Source organism: Tamandua tetradactyla, chromosome 3, assembly GCF_023851605.1.
Source record: "Tamandua tetradactyla isolate mTamTet1 chromosome 3, mTamTet1.pri, whole genome shotgun sequence".
NCBI classification, from domain to species: Eukaryota; Metazoa; Chordata; class Mammalia; order Pilosa; family Myrmecophagidae; genus Tamandua; species Tamandua tetradactyla.
Genome location: NC_135329.1, coordinates 177828136 through 177852202, shown reverse-complemented (window position 1 = coordinate 177852202; position 24067 = coordinate 177828136). Strand labels below are relative to the sequence as shown.

The 24067-nt window shown below is 35.2% G+C and overlaps 1 protein-coding gene across 8 annotated transcripts in view; it reads right to left on the bottom strand.

The window, feature by feature from the left end:
- The window catches only part of CARF (calcium responsive transcription factor), a 101898-nt gene that overhangs the window by 5565 nt on the left and 72266 nt on the right, over nucleotides 1–24067 (bottom strand). For 5 of the 8 annotated variants that reach the window (XM_077154768.1, XM_077154770.1, XM_077154773.1 and 2 more), the window contains 5 exons: nucleotides 23242–23404; nucleotides 22151–22214; nucleotides 14403–14533; nucleotides 13666–14035; nucleotides 7354–10342 (listed from right to left, as the gene is read on the bottom strand). In XM_077154768.1, coding sequence (XP_077010883.1) covers nucleotides 10272–10342; nucleotides 13666–14035; nucleotides 14403–14533; nucleotides 22151–22214; nucleotides 23242–23404 — 799 coding nt within the window. In that variant the 3' untranslated portion in view covers nucleotides 7354–10271. Of the gene's footprint in view, nucleotides 1–7353; nucleotides 10343–13665; nucleotides 14036–14402; nucleotides 14534–22150; nucleotides 22215–23241; nucleotides 23405–24067 lie in introns of those variants that run through there. The other 3 variants (XR_013173001.1, XR_013173000.1, XM_077154771.1) reach the window with 3 other exon arrangements.

Sequence of the window (24067 nt, the reverse complement as noted above, 5' to 3'; positions counted from 1 at the left end):
AAAAATAAGTTGTTGGGATTTTGGTTGGTATTGTGTTGCATCTATAAATAAATTTAGGTAGAATTGACATCTTAACTATATTTAGTCTTCCAATCCATGAACACGGTATGCCCTTCCATCTATTTAGGTCTTCTGTGATTTCTTTTAACAGTTTTTTGTAGTTTTCTTTGTATAGGACTTTTGTCTCTTTAGTTAAATTTATTCCCAAGTATTTTACTCTTTTAGTTGCAATTGTAAATGGAATTCGTTTCTTGTGTTCCCCCTCAGATTGTTCATTATTAGTGTATAGAAACACTACAGATTCTTGAATGTTGATCTTGTACCCTGCCACTTTGCTGTACTCGTTTATTAGCTCTAGTAGTTTTGCTATGGATTTTTCAGGGTTTTCGATGTATAGTATCATATCATCTGCAAACAGTGATAGTTTTACTTCTTTTCCAATTTTGATGCCTTGTATTTCTTTTTCTTGTCTAATTGCTCTGGCTAGAACTTCCAACACGATGTTGAATAACAGTGGTGATAGTGGACATCCTTGTCTTGTTCCTGGTATTAGGGGGAAAGTTTTCAATTTTTCCCCATTGAGGATGATATTAGTTGTGGGTTTTTCATATATTCCCTCTATCATTTTAAGGAAGTTCCCTTGTATTCCTATCCTTTGAAGTGTTTTCAACAGGAAAGGATGTTGAATCTTGTCAAATGCCTTCTCTGCATCAATTGAGATGATCATGTGATTTTCTGCTTTGATTTGTTGATATGGTGTATTACATTAATTGATTTTCTTATGTTGAACCATCCTTTCATACCTGGGATGAATCCTACTTGGTTGTGATGTATTAATTCTTTTAATGTGTTGCTGGATTCGATTTGCTAGAATTTTGTTGAGGATTTTTGCATCTATATTCATTAGAGAGATTGGTCTGTAGTTTTCTTTTTTGGTAATATCTTTGCCTGGTTTTGGTATGAGGGTGATGTTGGCTTCATAGAATGAATTAGGTAGCTTTCCCTCCACTTCAATTTTTTTGAAGAGTTTGAGCAGGGTTGGTACTAATTCTTTCTGGAATGTTTGGTAGAATTCACATGTGAAGCCGTCTGGTCCTGGGCTTTTCTTTTTGGGAAGCTTTTTAATGACTGATTCAATTTCTTTGCTTGTGATTGGTTTGTTGAGGTCATCTATTTCTTCTTGAGACAAAGTTGGTTGTTCATGCCTTTCTAGGAACTTGTCCATTTCATCTACATTGTTTTATTTATTAGCATAAAGTTATTCATAGTATCCTGTTATTACCTCCTTTTATTTCTGTGAGGTGAGTGGTTATGTCTCCTCTTCCATTTCTGATCTTATTTGTGTCCTCTCTCTTCTTCTTTTTGTCAATCTTGCTAAGGGCCCATCAATCTTATTGATTTTCTCATAGAACTTCTGGTTTTATTGATTTTCTCTAATGTTTTCATGTTCTCAATTTCATTAATTTCTGCTCTAATCTTTGTTATTTCTTTCCTTTTGCTTGCTTTGTGGTTAGTTTGCTGTTCTTTCTGCAATTCTTCCAAGGGGACAATTAATTCCCAAATTTTTGCCCTTTCTTCTTTTTTGATATAGGCATTTAGGGCAATAAATTTCCCTCTTAGCACTGCTTTTGCTGCGTCCCATAGGTTTTGATATATCGTGTTTTCATTTTCATTTGCCTCGAGATATTTACTGATTTCTCTTGTGATTTCTTCCTTGACCCACTGGTTGTTTAACAGTGTGTTGTTGAGCCTCCACGTATTTGCAAATTTTCTGGCGCTCTGCCTATTATTGATTTCCAACTTCATTCCTTTATGATCTGAGAAAGTGTTGTGTATGATTTCAATCTTTTTAAATTTTTTGAGACTTGCTTTGTGACCCAGCATATGGTCTATCTTTGAGAATGATCTATGAGCACTTGAGAAAAAGGTGTATCCTGTTGTTGTGGGGTGTAATGTTCTATAAATGTCTGTTAAGTCTAGCTCATTTATTGTAATATTCAACTTCTCTGTTTCTTTATTGCTCCTCTGTCTAGATGTTCTGTCCATTGATGAGAGTGGGAAATTGAAGTCTCCAACTATTATGGTAGATGTGTCTATTTCCCTTTTCAGTGTTTGTAGTGTTTGCCTCACGTATTTTTGGGGCATTCTGGTTCGGTGCATAAATATTTATGATTGTTATGTCTTCTTGTTGAACTGTTCCTTTTATTAGTAGATAGTATCCTTCTTTGTCTCTTTTAGCTGTTTTACATTTGAAGTCTAATTTGTTGGATATTAGTATAGCTACTCCTGCTCTTTTCTGGTTATTTGCATGAAATATCTTTTCCCAACCTTTCACTTTAAACCTATGTTTATCTTTGGGTCTAAGATGTGTTTCCTGTAGACAGCATATACAAGGATTCTGTTTTTTAATCCATTCTGCCAGTCTATGTCTTTTGATTGGGGAGTTCAGTCCATTAACATTTAGTGTTATTACTGTTTGGGTAGTACTTTCCTCTACCATTTTGCCTTTTATATTTTATATGCCATATCTACTTTTCCTTCTTTCTACACTCTTCTCCACACCTCTCTCTTCTGTCTTTTCATATCCGTCTGTAGGGCTCCCTTTAGTATTTCTTGCAGAGCTTGTCCCTTGGTCACAAATTCTCTCAGTGCCTTTTTGTCTGAAAATGTTTTGATTTCTCCCTCATTTTTGAAGGACAACCTTGCTGGGTATAGAATTCTTGGTTGGCAGTTTTTCTCTTTTAGTAATTTAAATATATCATCCCACTGTCTTCTTGCCTCCATGGTTTCTGCTGAGAAATCTACACATAGTCTTATTGGGTTTCCCTTGTATGTGATGGATTGTTTTTCTCTTGCTGCTTTCAGGATCCTCTCTTTCTCTTTGACTTCTTACATTCTGACTAGTAAGTGTCTTGGAGAACGTCTATTTGGATCTATGCTCTTTGGGGTGCGCTGCACTTCTTGGATCTGTAATTTTAGGTCTTTCATAAGAGTTGGGAAATTTTCAGTGATAATTTCTTCCATTAGTTTTTCTCCTCCTTTTCTCTTCCCTTCTTCTTCCGGGACATCCACAACATGTATATTTGTGCACTTCATATTTTCATTAAATTCCCTGTGTCCCTGCTCATATTTTTCCATTCTTTTCCCTATAGTTTCTGTTTCTTTTTGGATTTCAGATGTTCCATCCTCCAGTTCACTAATTCTAACCTCTGTCTCTTGAGATCTACCATTGTAGGTTTCCATTGTTTTTTTCTTCTCTTCTACTGTATCTTTCATTCCTATAAGTTCTGTGATTTGTTTTTTCTGACTTTCCATTTCTTCTTTTTGTTCATTCCTTGTCTTCTTCATGTCCTCCCTCAATTCATTGATTTGGTTTTTTGATGAGGTTTTCCATTTCTGTTCGTATATTCTGAATTAATTGTTTCAGCTCTGGTATCTCATTTGAACTATTGGTTTGTTCCTTTGACTGGGCCATATCTTCAATTTTCCTGGTGTGATTTGTTATTTTTTGCTGGCGTCTAGACATTTAAATACCTTAATTAGTTTATTCTGGAGATTGCTTTCACTTATCTTACCTAGGGTTTTCTTTTTCTTTTTTTTTTTTCACATGGGCAGGCACCGGGAATTGAACCTGGGTCCTCTGGCATGGCAGACAAGCATTCTTGCCTGCTGAGCCACCACCTAGGGTTTTCCTGCTAGAATGAATTTGTTGTCTATCTGTTCTTTGGCCTTCAGCTTTTTCTGGGCCTCTAGCTTAAGTTTTGTTTAACAGAGGGTAATTTTTCAGTTCTTGTTTTCTTGTTTCTTGTCCTGCTTGTAAGGTGCCTTTCCCACACACACACTTAGGAGGGTCTACATAGTTATTACAGACTCCAGCCGGGTTTTCCCAGACTAAACTGACCTCCTATCAGGGGGAAGGAGTGACCTGCATCAGTTTTCCCTGAGGGTGAGACCCAGCAGGTTCAAAGACTTCCTGTGAAGTCTCTGGGCTCTGTTTTTCTTATCCTGCCCAGTATGTGGCACTTGTCTGCCTGCGGGTCCCACCAGCAAAAGATGTTGTGGCTCCTTTAACTTTGGAAGGCTCTCCCTGCTGGGGGCGTGGTGGATACAGAGGAGAGGTTGTAGGCTGGTTTTAATGGCTTCAAATTGCCAAGTCCTGGGGTCTGAATTCCTTGAGAGAGGGATTCCACCTAAGTTGGGCTTCACCCCTTCCGTGGGGAACAAGAGGGAGACAGCCCTGAAAGCAGTCTGTTTCTGCCTATGCCTGGGGCATTTGCAGCCCAAGTAGTCTCACTGCTGAATCCAGAGGCAGCCAAGCCTCCGTAGAAACAGACACAAAAACTTCCCTTTCATCCCCTTTGCTCTTTTTCGGTTAGCCCAATAAGCGACCTCCGCCTTGACCAGTTTCGCCTGAACTGGAGGCTTAGTTTTAGTGGTCAGAATTTGTTTATTAATGCCACAATTGGTGTTTGGTTGGACTCAGTCCCTGTTACTGTTAGAGTGTCTTTCATTTCCCTCTGGGAAGCCACCTGTAGGGGAGGGGCGCGGGCCGCTGGCCACCGCAGTATGGGGAACTCACGGTTCTGGAGACTCGCAGCCGGTCCAGCTGGTCCAGACTGGGGTATGCTGTGTGTTGGTCACTATCGTGGCTCCGGGAGCTGTTCTGTACTGTTTCTGGTTATTTAATAGTTGTTCTGGAGGATGAACTAAAATGCGCACATTGCTAAGCCGCCATCTTGGCCCCTCCCCCTGGGGCAGGATCTTGCATTGTGGGCTGGTGTAGTCGGGGTGCCTGGAGCATGGGGAATGGGAGCGGATAACAGGGTTCCATTGTGTGGGATGTGGGGTGAGTCATCAGTCACAGAGCTGCACTGGTAAGGGTAGCGAGCTCAAAGAAAGTGGCCTGGCTTACTTCCTAGTCCTCGGCTCCCGTCTGTGCACTCCTGCAGGCTCCCCGGCTCTGCGCCAGGTACCGGCTTTCTGCCTCTCAGTTCCTTGGCCTCTGTAACCAGGGCTGCTCCACATGGTGCGGAAGGCTCTCCCAGGTCAGCCGCACTTCCAAATTGCCGCCTCAGTCACCCTCCTGTCCCAGCTCTAATTTTTCAATGAAGCAGGGCTAATCTCCAGCTACTCTATTCATCCATCTTCCCAGAAGTTGTTAGAAAAAAAAATTTTTTTTAAATAGGAGTGTACAACATGAACACCAAACCCTAATGTAAACTATAGACTATAGTTAATAATATAATTATAATAATATTCTCTCATCTACTGTAACAAAGTTACCATCTAATTCAAAATGTTAAAAATGGGGACAGGGATATGAGAACTGAGTATTTTCTGTGTGAGACTTCCCCAAACCTAATTAAAAAAAAAAAAGGTGCAAGATACAAAAGACACTTCATCAAAGAAGATATAGACAGCAAATAAACACATGGAAAGATGTTCAACCATGCTAGTAATTAGAGAAATGTAATTAAGGCCACAATCAGAGATACAATCATGCATATATTAGAATGTCTAAAATTTAAGGCTGCCCATGCTAAGTATTGGCTAAGATGTGGGGTACCTCAAACTTTCATGCACTGCTGCTGGGAATGTAAAATGGTACAACCATTTTGAAAAATAGTTTGGCAACTGTTTAACAAATTATATAACTACCATATGACCCAGCCATTCCATGCCTAGGTATCTATTCAAGGGAAATGAATGCATATGTCTTATACACGAATATTCACAGCAGCTTTATTTGTAATGATAAAAAACTGGAAACAACCCAAATGTCCAACAGGTAAGTTGATAAACTGTGGTATATACATATAAAGGAATATTTAGTTTGCTGCAGAAAGAATGAACTAGTCATACAGACTATAATACAGATAAATCTCAAAATATCTGTGCTGAGTGACAAAGGCCAGAAAAATATATACATACATAAATGTTCAATTACATTTATATCAAACTGAAGAAAAAGCAAACTGATCTGTAGTGACAGAAAGCAGATTAGTGGCTGTCTAGGAGGGAGGAATTATAAAGAGGTACTACAAAACTTTGTTCTTAGTATTCATTATTTTGAATTCAAAATTTTGTATTTTGAATAATGAATTTAGTATTCATTATTATGAATACTAAATAATGAATACTAAATAATGAATTTAGTATTCATTATTTTGAATTCAAAATAGTATTCATTATTTTGATTGTGACATTTTCATAGCTCTATATGCATGTCAAAACTTATCAAGTTGTGCACTTTAAATATGTGCAGTTTACCATATGTCAATTAGACCTCAATAAAGATGTTTAAAAACAAAAATCCTCAAATATCTTATTCCTACCCTGTTTTCCAGTTTAGCATTCTTAAACCCATATCACATTCCCAAACGTATTCCATATTAACCATACAATTTACTCATTTTTCTCATGAATCATTTCAGTATCCTTTGAAAAATGAGACTTTTTCAGGTGGTAGAACAGTGGCTTAGTGGCAGAATTCTCACCTACCATGCCGGAAACCCAGGTTTGAGGGGCATGGGAGCCTGCCCATGCAAAAAAAAAAAAAAAGTGAGGCTTTTTCAAAAATTCTGATTTCATTCCCGAAAGTTTTAAGAATTCAGTAGGCAATGAATACTTGCATTATTTAACGATAGAGTTCATACCTAACATGTATGTGGCAAAATGTTACTACAACTAAGTTAATTAACTAGAATTACAGATGTTTAGATATCAAACAGTATAACTTATGAGATGTTTGGAGCCTTATCAATTGATAATGAGCCAATTTATTCCCCCTTTAGTAGAGATTGAAAAATAGTCACAGAGGGGAAATAAAGCAAAAAAAAAAAAAAAAAGAGCTAAAAAAATTAATGATCCCTCCTTTTTTAATCAAATATTTCTGTTATCACTTCTAAAATTTGAAGCTGTAGTTGAAGAGGACATGCTGCCAAAATTTAAGATAAAATGGATTACTTAAACTTTATTATATGCATTGTTAAAAATTTTTGACAAGTGGCTTGAGTTGAAGAATAGTAAATAATATTTATCCGAAAAATCTAATGCCAAACAAGATTTACCGATACTTGTTCCTAAAAACTTTCAGGTTCCAAAATGAACATAAATCTCTAATAAAAATTCTCAGGTATTAAAGTGTTATTTCACCACCTTCAAGATGAGCAAAACAACCACTAACTCCAAGAAAACTATAAAAAAGGAAACTAACATGTTTAAGAAAGAAATAACACAGTATTTTAAAATGAAAACAATTACATTATAACAAGGGCACTGTACATGAAGTTACTATATATATATATATATATATATATATATACACACTATATATATATATATACACACACACACACACACACACACACATAATTAAAAATCTCTTTTTAAACCTGGTACAAATTAAATGACATCTTTCCCATATCCACATGATTCAGTATGACTTTTGACAGCATATAAGGAAAGATAATACGTAAGTTGGTGGATCTCAAAATTAGAAACTTTAATGCAGGAAAAGACCCCCAAACATGTTTTCTATCACTTGTTTGTGCCTTACAGGAAACATTTACCTTGCATAAGATATAAAAGCCTTTTATTTTAAGTATTTAACTGTTTATACAGAAAATTGTCTTTCAGGAAAAAACCCACCATGGTTGTTTATTCATTCTAGTATATATGAAGTTCATAGGAGGCTTAGAATATGAAAACTTCAATAAAGAAACAAGCTCAGCTGTAAATGTGAATTTCTAGCTGCTTATTCTGAATGTCCATCTCACTAAAACAGACATTATAACTTGTTACATACGACACAAAAGAATATACGTCAAACTTTGCTGTAGAGCTGTTAGGAGAATGCCAAAGATACTGTGAATTTTATGCACTTCTATTTAATTCTCTATGTAGTTAAATGTTAAAAATATGTAAACACAGTTTCTAAAAGCAATGCTAAGCACCTTTAAATACAATACTGGTACGTCCTGACTGAACATGCATTTAGAGGATAAATGAATTTTTAAAAACTCATTTAGAAATCATTTTTAAAGAGCTATTTAATGAAATACTTACATGAAAATAGTAATAGTTCCAGTTTCTACCTAAAAACCAAAAAAGTATACAATTAGGGATTTAACCCTTCTTTTATGCTCATTTTATTCTTTTTTGTTTGTGGGGAAGATGCACTGTAATTTTCTGTCCTTGTGATAAAACAATCAGAAGAGACATTCAAATAGAACAAAATGATCGAATTATTTTTAAAGTATATTTTGTTCTTGGTCTAGTTCCAAAGTCTGAATCCTCTGATATCTCTCATCGGCATAATTAACTGACTTGGGTTTGTATCTTAAGCATTTCTCCTTAGCAACTCAACATCAAAAAGAAAGAAATGTCTCCAAAAGAATAAAGTTTAATTGGTAAAACATTTACTAGTAAGTCATTACCATTATTGAAAGGTGAAGATCTATTATGTAATGCCTTTCTATAAAAACTGGAAATAATAAATGTAAAGAATATTAACTATAGTGTATCACTAAACTATAAAGTAACTTAGACATTACTTTAGGCACACACAGACTAAGAGAAATCTGGGTTTGAGGTAACTAAGGCTTAATTTAGTATTACATAATCAGATTTGGCCGCCTGCCTCTTTAAATGCCTACATCAAATATTTGCAATCATTAGAAAAAGAAAATCTGTTTTTATTAAAATTATTTATTTAACTGAATATTAATACTGTATTAAATAGGGCATAAATAATAAACTTTATATTAAATACTGTATAAATCTAAAGAGCAAGGAATTTTAGAGTTCTACCCACTTCTAATTAAGAATGCTTTATACTTAGATGCATTTCATATACCTGAAACAATTAAGAATGGGAGACTGGACTTAGAAAAGCCAAAATAACTTAGGCAAAGTATTGAGGTTTAATGTCATATTACATTGTGCATGCATTGAACATTAAAAACATTATTCATTTGAAATTCCTTTTTTAAAAAATAAAATTTAAATATACCCACAAATGGTATTTGGGTAGAAAAAGCTTTTAGGTTGATTTCTTGACAATTATTGTTGACATTTCTAACTTATCAACCTTCCGGAAAAATAGAAATTTATCATTAATATACTGATAACTAGTTATTTAGTATTTGAAGTAAATACTCACTTAACCAGCAATCCAAATAGATCAGTTGTTTAAAGTTTTAAATATGAATTAAATTTTAAACTATAACTATTTGTTTTGAAATACCATAAACACAAATATCAATTCAGTAAGAATTCTGGCACAGGAAAATGTAAATATAACTCAAATTGTGTTCTAACCACAGTTGAATATTCAATATAAAATAGGGGGAAAAAATCTCTGGTGTTATCAAAAGGTTCCCCAAATTATTTGTAAACATGAGGGAATTATATTATTCTTTCTGAATTCTTTCAATTTCTGTTTTTCTACTCATATGTGTAGTGTTTTACCTACAAACAGTAGGTAAAACAGAAATCCATGTCACATATATTTATTTCTGTTGCTTATGTTCTTAAGCTAAGTTAAAATTCTCCATACTTACTTAGATACTTTAAATTTCTATTAGATGACCATTAATATGCTATTGACTTATAGTGATAAGTATAAAAATTATAAGGGAAAAAGTTGAAATGCAACTATACTGTCCACAAATATGACTGTTGGGTTTCATATTATGGTTTAAAATCTATCGCTTTATCTTTCCAAATGAGACAGACTATACATTTTTTCTCATATGACTGCCAAATAAAAAATTCCTCACAACTTTGAGAATAAGTTCTTTCCAAATTCAAAAAAAATCATGACACTTACACACACACAAATATACACTCATACACATTTGTGTTGTTGTTGTTATTGTTCTTTTTTGTCTGTTTGCATTGAAATTGGATATTTTCAGGGTATGAGCAAGGTAATCATGTATGTTCAGATTACATCACCATGGATAGATTCAAACTATGTTCTGAAATACTGGCCTTATTACTCAAAGCATAAGAATCATACAAAATAAGAAGAATAAAATGTCTCTTAAGAAGGTAAAAATATGGAATTGGCAACAAACATATCAGTTTTAAATCAATGCTGTTCATTGAACTAGAGCTATTCAGTCCACTTAGCCCAATGCTGTTCTGAAGAATGGCAATACTTTGACAATATTCACCTTCTTTTTCTAAGATATCAGAAGTGACCAGAGTAATAAATTCTGGAAAGCTTCAATAATTTATGTAGCTGATAATATCTTACAGTCCAATTATTTTTTTGCTTCCATAGACAATGTTGGTTCTTTGGGTTCTTGCTTAACTTGGCTCACAGAAAGAGTACCTTTGAAACCAAACATAAAAGAAAAAACCTAAAGATTAATGTAATTTATAACACCGGAATCTTTAGAATTATATTAATTTAGAAGCAAAGCACAAAACAGTAGTTTGGAAAAAGAACCAAGTAATGTAGAAAAGCAGTTGGTGTATTTGAGAACTCAGTGATTTTTACACCTTAAGTCATTCATATTAAATAACTTTTGTATGAGTCCAGGAATGAAAAGAAGATAAGACTGAGAAAGCTATTAAGTTATTCTCTTCTAAAAATATCAGGACAAAAGGCAGCCTGTATTTTGATATAATTATGAGGATCATCTCATATTTAAACGTAATCATGTTTAAAAATAAATGTGAATAAGTCAGGAAGCCTCCAATTATCTCAAAATGATTTGTTTTGCAAATGGCAGGTACATGTATTACAAATTTACAGATGTGTTACCATAACCATATGGTACTCATATGTGGTCATATATTAAAGGAAATTCTCCCTCCATTAAAGAATATGACTATATAAGTACTTCAGAAAAACAGTATTGCATCTTAAGTGATAGATTTGACTATCTGAGCTGTTTGTTTATCTGAAACATTTCAGGATGCACCTACCATTCTAATTTCAAAGTACTTATAACCAAATTAATTTAAATGTTAGCATATAAACAGTACTACTAAGATCTAATATTTGTCTAAGATCCAATATTCATCTCTTTTTCTCTGGAATATCAGCTTTTCCGTTGCTATAGGGAACAGAGGTTAAGAGGACTATATTTGCTCAGAAAAGTGTGTTGAACACACCTAATATTTGTCGTACAGGGGTATTTGGCATTTAGCCTCAACCATGGAGAACTAGTAGAGACTAGATTTGAGTGACCCTGAGAATGTATATTCAGTTGAAGTAGCCCCTCAGATTATGATCCAACTTGATAAATTATGGACGTTTGGAGCCAAAGAGGCTATCTTTTAAAGCAATGTGTATTAGAGCTCCCAGAAATACCTCTGCACAACATAGAGGGAGGAAACTCGATAGAATGGAAAGAAGCTTTGGAGATAGTCAGATCTGGCTTTAACTCTTTGCTCTCACTTATTAGATATGAGCTCTAAGCAATTACATAACTTCAATCAGGCCTGGTTTCCTCATCTATAGAAGGGGGACACTACCAACCATTTCAGGGAGTTGTCATAAGGATTAATTCATGTCTGTCCCTTTTTCCCTCTTTTTGACTAAATTTCCTTAGGGGCCAAAACCTGATAATTGTAATTTTCATACCCTTTGGATATATTTTCTTAAAAGTAATGCTTTCCTGATCTGGATAGGAATGGGGTAGATCAGAATACAGGGTAAAGGATGATACTGTCCATATTTTAAAACTACAAATTCTATGTCAGACCAAAGGGAGAGATGTTTGTTTGGTACAAAATTTATATTTTGGGTAGCACGTTACATAATTTAACTTGTGTTTACTAGAACACCATAATTACATGGAAACTTGAATAGGGCATGAGATCTTGTTGGTTTGTACAGGTTAGTATGATGCCCTGATGTATCCCAGAGTAATCTGGACAGTGAATAAAAATTATTTGCAAAGTCCCCTTGGGGGGCTGGGGAGAAAAGAGGAAATATTCAACTTCTCCATTTGGAGAATTACTAATATTCTAGCAAGTAGAGGGGACAACCAAATCAATAGACTGAGCTCTCAATCTTGGGGTTTGCCCCTATGAAGCTTGGAGAGGCTAAGCCTACTGATAATTATACCTAAGAGTCACCCCCAAGGAACCTCTTTTGTGGCTCAGATATGGCCTCTCTCTAAGCCAACTTGGCAGATGAACTCATTGTCCTCCCTTCCATGTGGGACATAACTCCCAGGGGTGTAAATCTCCCTGGCAATGTGGAACAGAACTCCCGGGATTCACTGGGACCCGGCATCATGGGATTGAGAACGCCTTCTTGAACAAAAAGGGAAAGAGAGAAATGAGACAAAATAAAGTTTCAGTGGTTGAGAGATTTCAAACAGAGTCGAGAGGTTATCCTGGAGGTTATTCTCATGCATTATAGAGATAGCCCTTTTTAGTTTATGGTGTATTGGAATGGCTAGAAACTATCGAGCTGTGTTCCAATAGCCTTAATACTTGAAGACGACTGTACAATTATATAGCTTTTACAGCATGACTGTGTGATTTTAAAACCTTGTGTTTGATGCTCCAGGATGAGAAAAATATATATGGATAAAAAAATAAATAATAAGGGGTATAGGGGGTAAAAAAAAAATGGGTAGATTAAAATACTAGTGGTGAATTCTCAGAGGGAAGGATAAGGGGTATGGGATGTATGAGTTTTTTCTTTTTATCTCTTTTCCTGGAATGATGTAAATACTCTAAAAATGATCATGGTGATGAATACACAACTATGTGGTGATATTTTGAGCCACTGATGGTACACCACGTATGAACTGTATGTGTGTGAAGATTTGTCAATAAAAAAATATATTTTTTAAAGTAATGTTTTCAATGAATTTAAAGGACAGTGACTCCTCTGGAAGGTGCTATCCCACAGTTTTCTTTAGCCAAAAGACTGATGACAAAGAATGGAGGGAAAAATAACTTCATATGTTAAATGAATAATTTCTATAAAAATTTTTGTTCTTCAAAGGCAGGCTGTAAATCTTTTCTCATTCAAGTGTCCAACCCAGAACAATTTGTATGAAAAGAAATGACATGGTTAAATCAAGTAGGAGTTACCAGAGTTTACTACTATGTTGACTAGATTGGTTACAAAGTGAAGTAACAAAGTCTTGGATTAAATCCAAGACTCCAAGACTTACTAGGTCCCTTTAAGTGTCCACAAAACTCAACAGTAAAGTCTATAACTCAAAATCTTCCTTATAAACTTTATATTTGTCGACTTCAGTCCATTTTCTTTATGTGCTTTTATGTATAAGCATATATACACACACATACATACATCAATATTCCCATAATAACCTTTATGATAAAAAAGTTTTCCTTTTTTTTCAATTGTTCCTATCAATTTTGTATGTGTGTGTATATTCTAAAATGAATGTCCTGATTTAATGTCACCACAGATTCTCCAGGGAAAGCCATGTAATTCAAAGATGAATATCTTTGATGGGACTAAATAGTTAGAAATAGGGAGCAGAAAAAATAATGGAGTTATCAAACTCATGCTAATGAAAAATTTCCTCTTTTTCTCATGGTTTTATTTGATTTATATAAATCAAATAAATGGAAATAATATGTCTTTCTGTGGTATAATATAGAAATGATAGTCCATAAATGTTAAAAAAAAATAACTCAAGTTGATTTTTAACTTACTAAGAACTGAGTGGTTGTCTATAATCCGTATGGGAATGGTCTGCACATCTCCCAACAGAATTTGATGAATACTTCCTTCCAGATTTCCTGTATCTTCAACATCTTCAACTTCCACCAGTTGATCCATTGCAACTAGATTTTGATCTGGCCCTGGAAGGTTACCCATGGCAGAGGTAGGACTACTGTTTTGGGTTAGGCATGTATCTGTCTGAAGGTTATGACTTTGACCAGCCAGTAGGGAATTATTATTCAACACAGCATTTCCTACTGAATCCAGGAGGCCTGAAGGACTGGAGGAGGGGTGGTTATTTACTGATATCAAAGCCGGTGATCCATCAGGAGAGGTGAATCTTGGTTGTAAGTGCAAACCCTTTTAAACAAAAGAGAGTTATACTGAAATGTTTCAATTCAATTTATTATGTATGATATTCTTTTGTTACAAAATTAGAACAAATAAAATATAAATATAGTGAACTATCAAATATTAAGTTAGGACATAAATTAAGAAACAAGGGAAAAAATGGTACAACTACATTTTATTGCATTCATAGTCAACCTCAAAGTTTTTCAAAACATATTGTTTGAATTATCATTTAAAATCAAGACACCAGAAATTAATAATGAAAATATATTTGACCATTATTATAATTCTAAAACACTTCTCTAAAATTCCCTAAGGGGAGACATTGAGGAAGGAAAAGAAGGAACTCAAATTTGGGATATCACTGGATACCTACCTGCAACTGTGCAAATATTTTGGGCTGAAATGAGGAAAGTGAGGAGAGCAAGTGGGTTGGCTCTGGAGAAAAAGAACCCCCTGGCTGATGTGCTTCCAATTTGGTGGTCATTGATTCTTTCAGTGAATTTCCTAAGTCACAGAAAAAATAAACTATTAAAACAATAGCAGCTTCTAGGATACTACATGTTATTACTACCCCTATTATTGGAATTAGAATATGAATTAAGGTCAAAAGTTTACAAAGGATTTTAAGAAGTCATTTAGTCTATTATTTCTACAACGTGGCAGTACATCAGAATCACTCTGGGAATTTTAAAAATATATAGATTCCTAGGATTAATCTGCATTGAATTTAATTCACTTGATCTAGGACGGGACCTAAGAAACTACACTTTTTTATTTGAAAGATTCTATATCTGTAACTCTGGACTAGTCCATCCTCCATGTTCTGGTGCTTAACTATAATTGTTGAAATATGTGAAACCTATTGTGCATCTCAGTTAGAAAGACCAAACTTAAGTCATCTTTTTATAATCTGAGTGCTTAAGACAATACCTGACATAAAGTAAGTCCTCAATAATAATAGTATTACATTTCTTTCAATAACTCATTTTGGGATAAATGAATAAAAGTAAAAGCTTCTCTTTTTAAATATCTCAATACTTAAAATAATTTTCCTTAGAGGAATCTGAAACATTCTCATATAATTTTATATTAACCCAGATATATTCATCTCTTTAATCAAGCAAAAGCCAACTGTGCTGGTTTGAAAGGATGTATGTGCCATAGAAAAGCCATGTTTCAATCTAAATCCCATTTTGTAAAGGCAGAATAATCCCTATTCAATACTGTATGTTTGAAACTGTAATCAGATCATCTCCCTGGAGATGTGATTTAATTAAGAGTGGCTGTTAAACTGGATTAGGTGATAACATGTCTCCACCCATTTGGGTGGGTCTTGATAAATTTCTGGAGTCCTATAAAAGAGGTAACATTTTGGAGAATGAAGGAGATTCGGAGAGAGCAGAGAATGCTGCAGCACCACGAACCAGAAAGTCCATTAGCCAGTGCTTTGGAGATAAAGAAGGAAAATGCCTCCCAGAGAGCTTCATGAAACAGGAAGCCAGGAGAGAAAGCTAGCAGATGATGCTGTGCTCGCCATGTGCCCTTCCAGTCGAGGGAGAAACCGTAACTGTGTTCACCATGTGCCTTATAGGATGAGAGAGAGACCCTGAACTTCATCAGCTATCTTGAACCAAGGGATCTTTCCCTGGATGCCTTTGATTGAACATTTCTATAGACTTGTTTTAATTGGGACATTTTCTTGGCCTTAGAACTGTAAACTAGCAACTTATTAAATTCCCCTTTTTAAAAGCCATTCTGTTTCTGCATTCCAGCAGCTAGCAAACCAGAACACCAACTATCAAGAGACTTCCACGAAGATGGTGGAATAAGGACAGGAAGAACTCACTCCTCCACCAAAAACACCTAGAGAAGAGGCAGAAACTGTCTAAAGCAGAGGTTCAGGGGCTCCAGAGACCAGGGAATGACCACTGCAACATATAAGAAAGAGATGGATGAAAAATCAGGGAAACAATGACTGAGAAATAGGAGTGAATAAACTTGAAAGCACCTATCCTCCACCTGTGAAGCTGACAGCTGTGCATCGGCCTGGTTGTTGCTGATGGGCAAGATGTGGTGCAACTGCTGGCTGGCAAAGTTAACCTCTCAATCCCACAGCATAGTGACTTTCCCTCTGGGAGTCCTGGAGCCAATAGCTCCATTATATTCACAAATAGACAGTTCACTGAAGTTCTTAAAGCTCATATCCCACCCCCTAGGCTAGCAGCTTCGGGGGTGCCTAGACCTGGGAGAGGTAAGGAGGCCCTCCCCTTAAGAAATGAGGGGAATGAAGAACAGTCCTCAACTAACAGTGGCCAGTGAAGGCAACTCTCTGGGTCCCACAGCCTTGAACCTTTCTATGAAGGAGACCCGGGTGCTCACCGATCTACTATTTTCATGAATAGAGAAGTGAGGGAGGGGGCTCCACTGCAACTCCCAGTGCCTAATTCCCACCACCAAGGCTGTCAACTTCCACTAGGTCTGGATGCTGTCTGGTGGACTGCTGCAGTCTGGGAGAGCAGGAGTGTTGGGAATAGGATACCCAAGAGTGCTATATGCTGTGGAAGCTGGGAAAGTATAGTTTGGGAAGGTGCTTTCCTGCACAATCTCTAAGACTTTTCAGAATAGGTCTGCACTTCCTGCTTGAGAACTTGGCCCTCGTTTGCCTGGGAAATACTGTGAAACCAAGTGCCAAAGGAGACCTTTAATGAGAACCCAAACAGCAACAAACCTTAGACAAAAGAAGGAAACCAACTTTCAAAATGATCTTATCAGGATAATCAGATTATATATATATACATATTTAATTATAATAATAATAATTATTATTATTATCTGTCCAGAAACAGCACAAAATTACAAGGCACATCAAGAACAATAAGATATGGCCAAGGCAAATGATCAAATTAAAAAAGGAGAAGGAGAAATAAAATTTGGAAAAACTAATCAATGTTGTTCAAACAAATCTCCTAAATAATTTCAACAAGATGGTTAAAGAGATAAAGGATATTAAGAAAACACTAGGAGAGCCATAAAGAAGAATTTGAAAGAATACAAACAAAAATAGCAGATCTTATGGAAATGAAAGATACTGTAGATGAAATAAAAAATATACTAGAGACACACAACAGCAGATTCAAAGAGGCAGAAGAAAGGATCAGTGAACTAGAGGACAAAGAGGCTAAATTCAAACATGCAAAAGAACAAATAGAGAAAAAAATGGAAAAAAATTTGAACTGGGTCTCAGGGAAATGACTGACAACATAAAGCATATAAATGAATGAATCATATGTGTTCTGGAAGGAGAAGAGAAGGGTAAAGTGCCAGGAAGAATATTTGAGGAAATAACAACAGAAAACTTCCCAACCCTTATAGAAGACATAACTATGCAAATCAAAGAAGTCCAATGTACTCTCAATAGAATAAATCCAAATAGACCCACCTGAAGACACATACTAATCAGTCTGTCAAATGCAAAAGAGAAGGAGATAATCCTGAAGGCAGCAAGAAAATAGCAATTCACCACATACAAGGAAAGCCAAATAAGGTGAGGTGTTTACTAATCATCAGGCACCATGGAGAAGAGAAAGCAGTGGTACAATATGTTTATGATACTGAAAGAGAAAAATAGCTAGCTAAGAATACTTTATCCACAAAGCTGTCCTTCAAAAGTGAGGGAAAGTTTAAAATATTCAAAGATAAACAAAAGCTGAGAGAATGTGTTAAGAAGAAACCTACTCTGCAAGAAATAAAGGGAATTTGGCTGGATAAAAAAAAAAGACAGGAAAGAGAGGCTTGAAGGAGAATATAGAAATAATGATTATCAATAATGGTAACTAAGAGGGTAAAAAGAGAAAAAAATAATAGATCTGACAAATTAAAGTCTAAGGATAAAATGGTCCAAGTAAGGAGGGCTTTTACAGCAATAACACTGATTATTAATGGATTAAACCTCTCAATCAAAATATACATTATAGATTTTAAAAATATGATCTATCTATATGCTGTTTACAAGAGACTAATTTTAGACCCAAAGATACAAGTAGCTTGAAAGTAAAAGGATGGAAAAAGATATTCCACACAAGGAGAAACAAAAAATAAACGTGGGTAGCCACACTAATATCAGACAGAACAGACTTTAAATACATGTTTAAATGTCATAAAAAAACAAAGGACACTACATATAAATAAAAGAGGCAATCCATCAAGAAGAAATAACAATCATAGATATCTATATAACTAATGAAGGTATCCCAAAGTACTTGAGGCAAACACTAGAAGAACTGAAGAAAGGACACCTAGGAAATCCCTGATACCCTCTCAAACATTAGGGATTTCCAAGTTTATAGGTGAAGTCCTTGATCTTGAGGCTTGCTCTTATGGAACTTATATCTGTAACAGAGAAGTTAAGCCTACCTAAAATAATGCCCTTAAATTTGGAAACTTCATTTGTGTTTACTTTATATTTAAAGGACCTGGGCTTCCATGTAGCTTTAGTGTATAACTGCTAATTTGCCAGCATCCACCCAATTGTATTTCAGCTTAACTTCATTGCTGGCTACTTTTTGTCCCACAGGGAGAAAAATCTCCTTCCAGGTAAGCAGTCTTATTTACCCAATCACTCAAAAACTGCAGTGAGGAGTCCATTCTTGTTAAAGTTTTCAACCATGTGTTTAGAGTGTCTTATTTTGGAAGTCAATGCTTGGGAGATGTCCTTCTGATCCGTAGCTGTCACAATCTTGCAAATGAATTCTTCCAAAGACTCCATGCCCTACAGGCCAAGATCCACCCCAGATTCTGCCAGACAGTTTGAGGCTGTGAGAATGTCCAAAACAAGGCATCATCAAAGTGATGCTTTCTTCCTGAATACCAGCTGCCAGCAATCCTTGGCTCCTCTGCCACATGGCAAGGTACATGGTCTTTCCCTTCTCTTCCAGGTTGCACCGATTTCAGCTTCTTGCTCCTATGGCTTTCTCCTGTAAGTAGGAGTTAAGGTGTGGCCCACCTCTATCAGGATGGACCTTAATCCTATTTTTGGAGACCTTAATAAGCAGTATGACATTCAGACACAGAGGGAAAGCCACAAAGAGAGCAGTCAGAAGTTGAATATCAATGGAACCCTGAGGAGAAGGGAGAGGCCAAGGGAGATGACCATGTGCATTGCCATGTGAGAGAGGAACCCAGGAACCAGGATCACTGGCAGCCAACTCCAGAACATCACTGTCTTCAGGGAGAAAGCATTGCTTTGACAATTCCTTGATTGGGACTTTCTCTTAGTCTCAAAACTGTGAGCAAATAAATATCTATTGCTTGAGCCAAACCACTGCTTGGTATTTGCTTCAGCAGCCAAGGAAACTAAAACATTCAACCCCTTCCTTTAAAAAACTCTATCCAGAGTGGCGCAATGGTGGCTCTTTGTTTCTTTGTGTGGGGTGATGGAAAAGTTTTGGTAATGAATGGTGGTGATGGTGGCACAACATTATCAATGTAATTAACACCAATGAATCATATAACTGAAAGCAGATAAAATGGGAAATTATAGGTTTTATATGTTACCAGAACAAAAATAATTTGAAAACTCCATCACAACACAAAGAGTGAACCCTACTGTAAACTATGGGCTAGAGTTAATAGCATGATTATAATATCATTTCATCAATTATAACGAAAGTACACACTACTGCAAAATGTTAATAGGGAAAACTGTGTGAGTAGGGAGCTATGGGAACTTTGTGCTTTCTGCACAATTTTCCTGTAAAACTTACAATAGCTCTAATGATGGAAAGAAAAAAAAAGTAGTCTACATTGTCTCTATTTCTTCATTCACCTCCTTTTCATTCTTCAACTTCCCCAGTATGACTTCCTCCCAATCTACTTTATTGAAAATGCTCTGATACTCAAATTTTCTAAACCTGATTTCATGATCTTTTTTCTCCACCATAGGGTTCTTTCATCAGTGTTTCTGAGCTCAGTAAATGCCGCTATCAGTCAGTTGCTTATGTTAGAAACTCAGGAGCCAGCCACGACTGTTCTCATACCTAGTCAATCAACTACACATCTTTCAACTACTCTTTAAGTAACTCTTAAGCATGTCTAATTCTAGTATAAATGTCACTAATTATAATCTAAACAACCATCACATTTCATCTGGACAGGTGTAATGGCCTCCTAAACCTTGTTTCGCTTATTCAGTTTTACAAAGCAAGCATTGTCTTTGCTACACCCACCCTAGCCTTCCTTTGTTTCTTGAACATGGCAAATTCTTGCTTCAGAGCATTTGCACTTTGATTAGCAAATTCCTATGCATTCTTCAGGTCTTAGCCTAGAAGTCACTTTCTAAAATTCACTTCCCTATTCCCTTGACTAAGTTAAAAGTCTCTATCACTACTCCAATACAATTTTGTACCTCTCTTTTATGGCACTTTTCATAATAGCAATTAAGTTAAAAATATTTGCTCAATGTCTTTTTCTCTTGCTAGACTTTAAGTTCCACGAAGCAGGAAACTTACCTGTCCTTTTCTATACCCAGCATTTAGCACAGTAAGTGAAATATGTGTAGAATAAATGAATGAATAATGCTAAAGAATTGGAAAGTTATTCTGTAGACAAAGTGACTCTTCTAGGTACACAAGTAGAAGAATAAAGAAATAACTGTGCTGTATATTCAATATACAGTCATTCATTAATTCATTGTAAAGCATTTATATAGGTGTTAACTTTATAATAGGCATTATACTAGGCTCTCAGTGTGTTAATTTGAAAAAAACACAGTCCCCGTTCCTGATGAACTCAAATCATAATTAAAGATACAAATGTGCAAACAAATGATTTTCATGTTAAATGCAGAGGTAAATACAAAAGAGTGAATATCTAACTTTATATAGGGGGTGAAATTAAGAGAGTGCCTCAAGTCAAATAGATCTTTGAGTAGTAAGAGGAATCTGTCAAGCAAAGAAAGAGAAAAGACATTCCTTGAGAAAGAAAAACTCCCGCAAAAGAGTTAAAATAAGCCTAGAATATTGAGAGAACATAGAAGTAAAAACACATGAGAAAATGCAAACCATACAAAATTGACAATAGTTTCCAGAAAAAGAAATCTGTTTTAGTTTGCTACTGCTGCCAGAATGCAATATACTGGATCTGGAATAGCTTTTATAAAGAGGATTTATTAAGCTACGAGTTTATAGTTCTAAGGCCTTAAAAATGTCCACACTAAGACATCCAGAGAAAGATACCTTGACTCCAAAGAGAGGCTGATATGTGTCATATGGGAAGGCACATGGTGTGTGCTGGTCCTTGTTCCCAGTTCCATGTTTCCAGCTTCTGATTCCAGTGGCTTCCTCTCTGAATGTCTATGGGTTCTCACTTAACTGCTCTGGGGTAAAAATCTGGGTTTTATCTCTTAGCTTAGCATCTCCTGGGGTCGAAGATTTCTTCTCTTCAGGTTCTGGCTATTTCTGTGGTCCTTGCTTAGCACCCAAGCTATTTCTGTCTTGTTCTCCAATCACCTCTGTCGGCACCCTAAGCATCTCCAAATGTCTGCATTTATGTTGGCTCTGAAATAACTATGCTTTTCCAAAATGTCTCCTTTTAAAAGGACTCTAGTAAACTAATCAAGACCCAACCTGAATGGGAGGAGTGACATCTCCATCTAATCAAAAGGTCACACTCACAATTGGGTGTGTCACACTTCGATGGAGTAATCTAATCAAAAGATCACACTTGTAGCTAGGTGTGTCAGATCTCCATGGAAACAATCCAATCAAAGTTTTCACCCTAAACAATAGGTCTGCCCCCACAAGATTGGATCAGGAAAAAACATGACTTTTCTGGGGTACATAACAGTTTCAAACTAGCACAGTATCTTAAGGCTGTTTCTATTGAAATTAACCCACCCTTCCAGTTCATTTTGCTAACTATCAGCTTTGAAATTTCAGCCATAAAGAAACATAAAAGCTGATTATAGGAGAAAATTTAAATAACTGGAAGTATTTTGATAACATTTTGCCTCTTTGAGCCATGGTTTCCTCATCTATAAAATTTGATTAGATGACATAATAACTTAAGCTCCTTACAGTCTTAACATTCTTTGAGTATATTTTAAAGGTATTCAAGATAGCCTACCTTCTGCAAATGTAACTGCCACAGTCTCTCTGAGAATATTCCCATTATCTGTCGTCCACTGAAGCTGAAATAGGAACCTTTATTTAAGTAAAAATAATGAAATGTCTATATTGAAAATACATTAAAACCTATCAATACAACTATTATTTTATTCAGTCAGTGTAATTGTGCTTTATTCTGTAATTGCTGTTTTCACTTGTTCACACTCTCAAAGCATAAATATATCTCACTAAACAAAAACATTTGGTTCCTGAGTTCAGACAGCAAAAATTTGTATAGCAGTTTAAATGGCAAGGACCATTGCTAATCAAGGCTGTTTTAGTTCTGAATTTAGGATAGTGGATGATTAAGAGTTTTGAATAGCAAGGAAGAGTTGCTATAGCAAAAAAAAAAACAAAAAAAAAAAAACTAAGTAGTTACTGAGTTTGGATAGTAAAAGTTTAGAGAACAAAGGATATTGCTACTTAGATTTTAGTACCATATCACTGTCAGAATTCTAATTTGTAGTTTAAAGGTAATTGTAGTAGTATTCAGAGTAGGTGAACTTTTCATAGAAATGACTAATATTCAGGAGAAAACTACAATGTCATACTAAGGTAAAACTGATATCCATAGGAAGCATATGCAACCATAAGGTAAAACCGATATCCAACCAAAATGATCACTTTATATATTTGAGTCTCAACTATTCTATTTAAGCCTGCCCATCTATGTTAAAGGAGGGAGATATACACAGTATATATTCAATAAATGTCTTTTAACTAAATAATACTTTTTACAGAGATAAAATACGTTCACTTTAAAATGAAGATTAGTACTGTTATTTAAATCAGAGATGGAAATTAACAGATTTTTCTTGTGCGAGTAATAAAATAATTTGGTCAAATCACTATCTGAGAGGTGTTAGATTTTACATTTCAAGAAAGAGATATCACTATTTTTCTCATATCCAATTTATTAAATATGGCACAATAAAAGCCATCACTGTTCAGTCAAATATTAATAGGAGTTGGGAAAGATTCTATAATAAAATAATTAACTATAATTGTAACTATAATTGTAACTATAAGTAACTATAATTGTAAATATACCGTTGCTGGTATCATCTCTGAGTTATAAACCATATCTCCATTTCTCATGTATTTCTGTACCTCATGGATGTGATTTTTTATATCATTTACAGTTGGAAAAAAAGATAAATTATGTCTTTCAGGTACTTCTTCAGGTTTGAACAGTTCCCTTTCCACAAATTTTCTGGAGAAAATATAAAATAGAATAAAAACATAAGCCATCTAACGATATGCTTTTATTAAAATTTTTTATTGTGGTAAGATACAAAAGAAAACTTACTAGCTGAACTATTTTTTAAGTGTACAATTGAATGGCATTAATTACCCTGAGACTGTACAAGACCACTTTACATTATCAAAACCTGTTCAACACCTAAAACAGAAATTCTGTACCCATTAAGCAACTTTCCATCCCCTGTCCCACACCTAGTTCCTGGTAAAGTGTAATCTAGTCTGTCTCTATTGATTTAAAGATTCTCTTTTAGCATAAATGTCTATAAAGTATGGTTTATAATTCTATATAATTAAATTTTTTCCATACACTAAATAGTAGAAATCATGCAGATTAAAGAAAGAGTATTTTTATTGATAAAAACCTGTATATCTTAGAGTAAGCTTTGACATTTTTATAAATTTAATTTAAAGGAACTATTATTTTCAATTTAAATACTTTTTTTTTTAATGCTTACTGTGTCAGGCACTGTACTGAGCACTTCATACCAATTATCTCCTTTAATCCTTACTGTAATCCTGTGAGGCAGGTACAATTATCATTCCCATTTTACAGATGAGGGGCCTGCTGACTAAAGAATTTAATAATTTGTCCACAATCATATCCTAGACCTAA